Source organism: Eschscholzia californica, unplaced genomic scaffold, assembly GCF_041429995.1.
Source record: "Eschscholzia californica isolate CP2 unplaced genomic scaffold, dmEscCali1.0.p SCAF_3, whole genome shotgun sequence".
Classification (NCBI taxonomy): domain Eukaryota; kingdom Viridiplantae; phylum Streptophyta; class Magnoliopsida; order Ranunculales; family Papaveraceae; genus Eschscholzia; species Eschscholzia californica.
Window position 1 is genome coordinate 31,200,846 of NW_028238420.1, and position 9,506 is coordinate 31,210,351.

At 36.4% G+C, this 9,506-nt stretch overlaps 1 protein-coding gene across 1 annotated transcript; it reads left to right on the forward strand.

Annotated features, from left to right (window-relative positions):
- Positions 1–1,440: 1,440 nt before the first annotated feature.
- LOC147549509 (uncharacterized) lies at positions 1,441–4,489 on the forward strand. The gene has a single exon (XM_086669644.1). The coding sequence runs from the start codon at positions 2,242–2,244 to the stop codon at positions 3,958–3,960; it is 1,719 nt and encodes a 572-aa protein (XP_086525770.1). The 5' UTR covers positions 1,441–2,241; the 3' UTR covers positions 3,961–4,489.
- Positions 4,490–9,506: the final 5,017 nt, after the last annotated feature.

Here is a 9,506-nt window from a genome sequence, read left to right on the forward strand (position 1 = left end):
ATTCAAATTCAATCAAAAAATATATATTTTTGAAAAAAACTTTCTTTTGGAAATATGACCTAATTCCAACACCAACTACCAATGTGTCTGTTGGCCGTTGTCCGAATATCCACATCACTCCACAAAATTGGTACAAAGGTTTTTTTTTTTTTTTTGATGACAAAATTGGTACAAGTTTTTTTTTTTATGAGAGAAAATTGGTACAAGTTAGAAGTGTTTATAGACCACATATTTAAAAAACGATTATCTTGAGCAATAGCATCTCTAAGATTCAGCCAATGCCTCTATTAGGCTACATGACCATTTTTTTTTTGTTGAAAGACTACATGACCATGCTCATGTACCAATAAGTACTCCCTTCAACAAAAAAAAATGTACCAATAAGTACTCCTTCACGTTTTAAATGTCCAAATATTTTCTGTTTTGTCAATTATAGAATTGAAGCCAATTATTAGTCTACTTTGTGTCTAATAGTCTTTTAGTACCTAAATTGCGTCAATTATAGTTCAATAGAAAAAAAAAAAAAAAAAAAAAATTGCCTCAATTATAGATTTAAACTTTATACTTTGTGCCAATTATACAATTATACTCTAAAGAAATGAACAAGGGCATGGATAGAAGGCTCAATAGTTGCCCTATGAATTCTTATTGTCCCACAGTTTTTTATTCTTGTACAATGGAGGCCTTCGCCATAAAAAATCTTCATATTTACATTTTGACCGTTCTGGTATTATACAACGAATGAACGTTCTTTTTACTCGCAAATATTTGTGTTGAATTTCATAGTAACGTTTTGTGGTCCAGGAATTTGTATTCACTTCCTCGAGAGACAGAGAGAGGTGTATCTCAAGAAAATGCTTAGAACACTTTTTTCCTCAATCTTAAGCTAATGTGCCCATATTTATATTGAAGAAGTAACGCAAACAAAGAGTAGAACTAATTTTTTTGGAATCCACATAACTCCACATACATGAAAGCTACCAAAATTAGTCTAAGAATTGTTTACTGAACTTTTTATTTGAGGATTACAAATGAAGTATACATTCCGTGCAAAAAATAGATATTGATGAAAAATCGCAAAGAAGTTCAGTTTTGTTAAGTTTCTGGTCATCTAATTCAAAATTAATAACTTAAGGTGACCTAACTTTTTTTTTTTGTTGAACTACCTAACTGTTTTCTTAGTTATCAGTTACCAGAGTACATTATTTTCATACGAGACTATTCTTATACGGTGCCTCACGTATGACCTTCTTTTGCATCCCACCCACATCTTTTGTTTTTATTTATTTTTATTTGAATGACGTGGACCACGAATGTCCATTGAACCTAGAAAATGACTTAGTTCTGAAACTATGTTAAGTCTGTGGTCACTTCACACCAAAATATCTTAAAATTCAGTGATCGCGTGTTCTAAACGAATAACATAGACATTAATGGAACAAAAAACAAAGACATTAGTTAATATTTGAAATGTCCTAAAAGAACACCACAACTATTGACATATCCATCAGTATCTCCATCCACATTAAAAATGATTTTTCGTCAACTTCAATTTGAAAACAAAAAGTTTCTCCAGACGAAAGGAAAAGAAGAAGGACACGACTTTGAGGCCATCCAAAAAATTCACTGTGAAATAAAGACTTTAGTCGAGTGGATTTGATATAGGGGGCAACTTCATTTGTAGTCCAACACTTCATTTTTTTTGGTTTTTATGGTGGAACACCCTGGGCAAGATGAAGAAGTGGAAGAAGAGAAATTAGGAAGTAGACTCACATGCAAACACACATAAACATAGACATGTCTCCACCCACCAATACCTCGTGATAAGAAACTTTGCCGTGTTTAAAACGCCGCTCCCCCACCTATGACTCCCCCCTCCACCTCTTGATAACAAACCAAAACTCACTTATTAATTTCATTCTCATTTCTTCCCTCCACTTCCCCTTTTACTCCAAACTTTACTCCATCACCATTTCATCACTATCTCCTTCCCTATTAACAAAAAAATCTCCTTCCCTATCCTACTCTTTTTCTCCAACACACCTCCCTCTATTCTCCTTCTGTCACAAGAACCCTATCCCACTCTCTCTCTCTCTCTCTACAAATCTCTCCTTTCCTTTCAATCCAAGCAACACCTCTCTCTATCTTTCTCTCATCTCACTCTACTCACAGATGTATTGTTCTAACATAAACCATTTCACCCTTCATCTCCGCCCAAATAACTAACTCCTCCTCTAGCAAATGCATCCCGCCACCACCCCTCTATCACCACCACCACCACTAACTCAAACCCTAGATTTAATCAACCAACTCCTCTCTCTCCTCCTTATCTCATCTCTTACCGTTAAATCTTTCATCGGACGGTGGCAATCTCTCCGCTCTAAACTCTCTCTCCTCAAATCATCCCTCACAGAAATCTCTGATTCTCCTCACTGGTTTGAAAACCCTCTCCTTCAAGACCTTCTTCCTAACCTCCTCACTTCCCTCCAGAAAACCCATTTTCTCTCTCAACAATGTCAGAACGATTCTTCTTCAATCACAGGTGGGAAACTCCTCATGCAAAGCGATTTAGATATGTCTTCTGCTTCTCTCTCTTCTCACCTTCACGACATTGATTTGTTACTGAAATCAGGGGTTCTTCGTCAATCTAACGCAATTGTTCTCTCTCAACCTGGTCCAGGTTCAGGCAAAGAAGAATTAGGGTTTTTTATTCGGGATCTTTTCGCTAGGCTTCAAATTGGGGGAATTGAGTTTAAGAAAAAAGCTTTAGATTCGTTGCTTCAACTTCTCAAAGAAGATGAAAAAGCTTCCATTCTTGTAGCTAAAGAAGGTGATATTAGGTATTTAATCCATTTACTTGATTCAAGTCATCATCCTTTTGTTCGTGAACAAGCTGCCCTAGCTATATCTGTTCTAGCTAGTTCAAGTGATTCATCAAGAACCTGCGTTTTCGAAGAAGGTGGATTAGGTCCTCTTCTTCGTCTTCTTGAATTTGGATCTCTTTCTTTGAAGGAAAACGCAGCTATTGCCATTGAAGCCATTACTAATGATCCTGAAAATGCTTGGGCGGTTTCAGCTTATGGTGGAATTCCTGTATTAATTGAAGCTTGTCGATCTGGATCACCATTAACACAAACCCATTCAGTTGGAGCTGTGAAAAATGTATCCGCCATTGATGAAATCAGAACAACCTTGGCTGAGGAAGGTATTGTTTCAGTTTTAGTTCAGTTATTGGTTTCTGGAACTAGTCAATCTCAAGAAAAAGCAGCTAATTGTTTATGGATTTTAGCTTCAGCAAGTGAGGAATTTAGGGTTTTGATATTGAAAGAAGGGGGATTACAGAGTCTTCTTCAATTAATTCAAGAAACTTCAGGTTCTGTTGATACATTAGAACATGTTCTTCGATCAATTTACGCCCTTTCTCAATCATCTTCAACTTTGAAAATTCTATCTTGTTCAACTTCATTTCTTTTACAACTCTCTGAACTAATCAAAACCAATACTTTAATTATCCAACAGATTTCAGCTTCAATACTCTGTAAATTATCCATAACAGAATGTCAGAAACGATCGATATCAAGTTGTATGGGATCATTAGTAAAGTTAATGGAAACATCAAAACCAATAGGATTACAAGAATCAACTGCACAAGCATTGGTTTCTTTATTATCTGTTAAATCGAACCGAAAAGATTTAATTCGAGATGAGAAGAGTGTGATTAGATTGGTTCAGATGTTAGATCCTAAGAATGAACTAGTCTGTAAGAAATTTCCGGTATCGGTGATATTGACAATCCTTGCAGGAGGTAGCAATGGATGTCGGAGGAAGTTAATAGCAGCTGGAGCTTACTCTCATCTACAGAAACTAGCTGACACAGATGTCGCCGGAGCTAAGAAGGCATTACAGAGACTCACCGGAAATCGCCTCAAAAACATCTTTAGCAGGACTTGGAAGGAATAATTAAGGTAACCCCATCAGATAATTTGCTCAGGGAATGCACTCCCTGTGGGCCTCGGTCTGAGCAGTCCGAGGCACACGAATTGGGGCAGTCCGAGGGCGCTCAGACTGGGCTTAATCTGTGTTGTTCAAACCCCAACGTAAACCAAAACAGATAAGAGCAAGCTTGGGCTTGATTAAACTAGTACCAACCATATAAAGGGAAAATTGGAGGATATTCTAATGTTATATGAGATTATACACTAATGATAATATATGACCAAAATACTACAAGTTTGGGATGCTGTTCTTTTTTTTTCTAGTATCCTATTTTCTTTTTTTCTTACTTGTCATATTAATTGTTTGACATAAGATTGTAATAGTTATGTTTGTTGTTTGATGATGTACTCATCTTTATATCTTGTAATAGATGTTTTTTTTTTGTAGCTTGATTTTGATTAGGTGTGTAATTGTTTGTTTGATGGGTGATGAGTTTGAATAGAGTTGGTGTGTTACATATTTATATAATCTGAACGGAACAAAATATATCTCCGGATTAGTTGTTTGGCATGTTTTTATCTCTCGATTGGAGTTGGCTCGCGTCTATAACTAGTGTCTTCTCAAACAAGTGTTTTCAGATAAAAGGTTGTAGGAATGACTTTAACATTGTAAATGTCATGGTAGACAGCTATTCATGTTTGTGGGTCTCTCTTCCTCTAGCTTTTCTTCATTAATCTTTAGTGGTGGATCAGTGGATGTAATGGTGGGGTAACATTTTTCCTGTAATCTTAATTCTAACCCTACTCACATGCCCTGATGCCCCCCCCCCCCTCTCTCTCTCTCTCTTTTTAGGGTTATGTTCTTCCACCACCCAAATCTGTATGGAAAAAGTGCAAGAAATTTCCTCATTGACCTGTGTTTTTTGGGACTGAAAAATAGCCTTCTAAGGGTTTCCAAAGCAACTGCAAATACAAGCTGTAAAGGTTAAACCCCCCACCCAACTCCTTTACTTTCCTTGGCTTTCTCAGCCTCTTTACATCATTAACTTATGTCCCTTCTAGTCTCTCTCTCCTAAGATGCCTTCTTTGATAACTACCCAACTTTAGCAGTTAAAGGTCGGTTGTATACAACAAAAGAATAAGAAATAGCATGCTCTCTTTGATAACCGCCCAACTTTGGCCGTTAAAGGCCTGTTGATATGAAATAAAAAACTGAAATAGAAGAGAAGTGAAAAAAATTCATCAAGAAAGAGAGATAGAGTAATAGTAATTGAATAGAAAATAGAGACCGTTGACTTCTCGTAGGTCTTGAATAGGCTGACTTGTAGTCTCGTTAACATTTTTCATGAAATAAACTTCGGGAGTGCTACATGTACAAAGTCCTTGACAAAATTCTTGACTTGATGACTCATTTTCACTAAAAGACAGAAGTTGATCAAAGTTTTCAAAGTTTGACTTTGATCGGGACCGTTCATTTAGCATTTTGTCAAAATTCTTGTCAAAGATTCTTTGTACATTTAGCATTTCCCAATAAACTTGGGATTAGTACGTCGTCCGTCCCATTATGTTTGACCTTTAAGGATATCCAATTTATTAAGGGCTTTCATTTTTTGTTTGCCATATCTTCTCCATATGCCTGTCGAAGAATCTCGGAGGACTAGGGATCCACTTGCCAGAACTGGACAACACCGCGTTACTCTCTAAACTGGCCTGGAGGCTCAAAACTGAACCAAATTCTATATGGGCTAAACTCCTCAAAGCTAAATACTTCCCTCACTCTGATATACCGGGTCCAACGAAGCCTCATCACTCCTGGAGTTGGAAAACTATCAGGAAGCATTACAACCTCATTGAAGATTAAGCCACTTGGGAAGTACAATCTGGTAATGATATTAACATTTGGAAGGATAATTGGATCCCAGAAATCAATGGATCAGTGCAAAACAACAATCAATCCAGCCTGAACAAGGTGGCCCAGCTAATTACCAATAACAACTGGAACAATGAGATCCTCAACGCCAATTTTGATGTCACGACTAAAAATCTGATCAAAGCTATCCCAGTGAACAACGAAGGTAAAGATCAACTCAAATGGAAGCTTACCAAATCTGGTAAATTCACAGTTAAATCTCAGCACTAACCATATCATCCAGAATCCTAACTCTTAGAACTGGAAGTTCATCTGGTCTCTTCCAACCATTCCGCGAATCAAAATCTTCATCTGGAAAATCTGTACAAAAGCTCTTCTTGTAAGAGAGAGAATAGGAAAATACATCGACAATAACACGACTTGCCCGAATTGTATGAATATCGAAACAATTGAACATGCACTTTTACACTGCGCACTAGCTAAAAACGTACGGTTTAATTTTAATATTATATCGGAAAACATTACTTCTATCTCTGATTGTATCTTCTCGTGGGAAGACAATACCAGTCATTGTTACACCAGTGAGGACATTCACTTTGCGAGCATCCTATGGATTTTATGGAAAGTGAGATGTGATCACTGCTTCCAGCATGAGATAAATGATCTGCATAAGATCATCAGAATGATCAAAACTTTTCCTAGAAACAACAAAATCACTGAGAAAAACAAACAAAAATCCACAAAAAAATGGCAACCACCTGCAAATCATTTCATTAAGATTAACGTTGATGCATCCTTTATAAATGTAACATCGAATATGGGAATCAGCCTAATAGCTCATAATACAAATTCCAAATTTATAGAAGCTCAAGTGAAAACCTCGAGGGCGAGAAATAGTGAAGAAAGTGAAGCTATGACTATCTTATATGGCATGGAATGGGCGAAAGAACAAAATCACAAGTCAATTATAATTGAAAGTGACAACATAAACCTCATCAAGTACATCCACAATAAGAAGCACACGGTACACTGACAATCCTTGATCCATATCCGGAGAATACGAGAAATCAGAAGAGGATTCGATGTGGTTCAATTTAATTACACCAAAAGAGAACTCAACTCACAAGCAGACAAACTAGCAAAATGGGCAAGGAAGAAGAATAGAAGCAAAAAGTGGAATAATGTTCCTTGTATTTTAGTTGATAAATATTGTAATAACGTTTTTATTAATTAATGAAAGGATAGTTCAACAAAAATAAAATAACAAAAAGTATTATCCTAAATTACCCATATTTAATTTACAATAAATACTATGTTGAAAGTAGTAAAACTAACTACCGCTAAAGGCCCTTGGCCAAATTGCTGTAAGCCCCCGTATTAAGCACAAATTGTGAGAGGTCCCATGTGTAGTCCGATACCTACAACATTTTATTATAGGATACTTCATGAATAAATACATGAATTGAATAAGTCATTACGTTATAGTATAAGTGAGAAATACCCCAAGTATGAGTGAGACATTACTTCTATGCCTTTACAATTTTGTTTTAGTACTAGACAAGAGACTAACTTTAACTAGCTTCCATCTCATGTTATAATTCAAGCTTCAATTGCTACTATCTCATTCATATGGAATCTACTTATGCAAATCTCTAATCGAAATTCAAATCATCGACGACACGAACGCAAAGTTACATGTTTCGAGTTGTTTCGACGAGTGGACCCCACTCAGATATGCAAAATACTTCCTCAAAGTTTTTGGGTAAGATTCCAACATCTTGGTGTAAAGAAACTATACATAGAAAATTGATTACAGATAGTTGAAACTATACACATAAAATTGTCCACTCATAATCACTTGGTTTGAGTTTGAAGGACACAAACTTAGACAAAATCTAGTGAATTTGGATAGTCGAAACTAAACTTTTGAAAACAAATGAAGATCAGAATTGATCTTTTGAGGTGATGGATGCTTGGTTTAAGTTTTACTACTTTATTGAACTAATCAAAGTTTACTCATAGTCATTAATTTTAGGGTTATTTCCCAAATAGCCCCCAACTTTGTGTTTCCTGCCTAGCCCCCTACTTTATCAAAAATACCCAGATGGCTCCCTTTTTCAGTTACCGTTATAACTCCGTTATCTAGTCATCACTTCTCTCTACTCCATCTCATTGCCTCTCTCTGCCACATCATCATCTTGCCACCTCATCGTCTTCAGCGGCGAAGGTCACCGGCCGACCAATTTTCCGGCCGGCGACCTTCAAACATAAAAAAAAAAATTCCTCTCTCTCTCTCCCTAAAAAATTTAAAAAAATCTTTTTGTCTTCTCCCCTCTCTCTCTCTAAACAGATCTAGAGAGAGAGAAGAGGTCGAACCAGACCTTCAATGAAGGTCTGCAACAGATCGGAATAATGCCTTCCTCAATCAACTCGCACATATCGACATCCTCTGGAGACTTCTTTATTCCCTGAATAACTTCTCGTGCTTCATCAAGCTCGCAACCGCTAACAAGAGTATCAATAAACAGCTGCAAAGTCGGAAAATGGAACAACTCTTCTTCGGCATAATAAGAAAAATTCTCTTTGCTTCCTCTAAACCACCTTCTAAACAAAACCCCTAAATAAGATGACAATAAATTTGTGGAGTAGATTTCACTTCCTGTGGTAACATTTCCTCAAACAAAGAATTCGCCTCCAAAAATCTATATAGTTTACACAAACTCTTAATCCTAATGTCATAAATACTAGCAACATCATCAAGATCTTGTTTTTCCATAATTTCTAACACTTCGTCAACATTAATGTAGCGCCCCAAATCCCAAATCTCAAGCTAACCGCTTTGAAATCGAAGATTTGAGACCTTCAAACTGGATCCACGAGCAACACCTACCATGAGTGCACAATCAATACCTGAAAAACAAAATAGCTGGGTTAAAACCCAACTGCAGTAGATTTCCTCAAACCTAAGTCTCGGGTAGGCAAGATCAATCCCCAATCAAGGAAGCATCGCATTCATATTCATTATTGGCATTATCTGAAATTTAACGGTGATTACTAACATAATATATTAGATTTATCCAATCCCTCTCGAAACTAATAATTTATGTCCTTTGATTACTTATTAGGTTTTCCGGTTCTCGTATTATTTTAATCTAATACTAACCCTGATAACACAACGATCTTTCCTTTTTTTTTCAGCAGATAGAAAATATCATGCCTTTAACTAAGGTAAACCTTTATGGCCACAAACTTGACATGTACGTCGACAAACACACTATGTCGAAATACACAATCATCAAACTCTCGTTTAGGTATCTCAGACCAATACACAACAAACATTGACCCTTATCAAGAATTACAAACAAGCTCACCAAACAATTCAAGTCAACAACACATGACAAGTCAGAAGGGATGATGCTCATGGTAGATCCTCACGTGCATCGCAATCTCAAACAAGAAAATAAAAATAATAATTAACAAACATAGACTCACCACTAAAAGGTATCTATCTACCTAGGAGATACATTGCCTAAAGAACAAAAACCATGTGAATTATCTCAATAAATTCGTCCATTGGAGACTGTCTTGACACCTTGTACGAAAACAATCATAACTTTTCACTCGAAAATTGGATTAATGAACCGTTTGAATTACTAAAAAATTAGACGAACAAACCTTTCCAACCATATAAGAATCACACT

Excerpts from the sequence above, each read along its gene's own strand:
- LOC147549509 (XM_086669644.1), top strand. The coding sequence starts at position 2,242 with ATGCATCCCGCCACCACCCCTCTATCACCACCACCACCACTAACTCAA.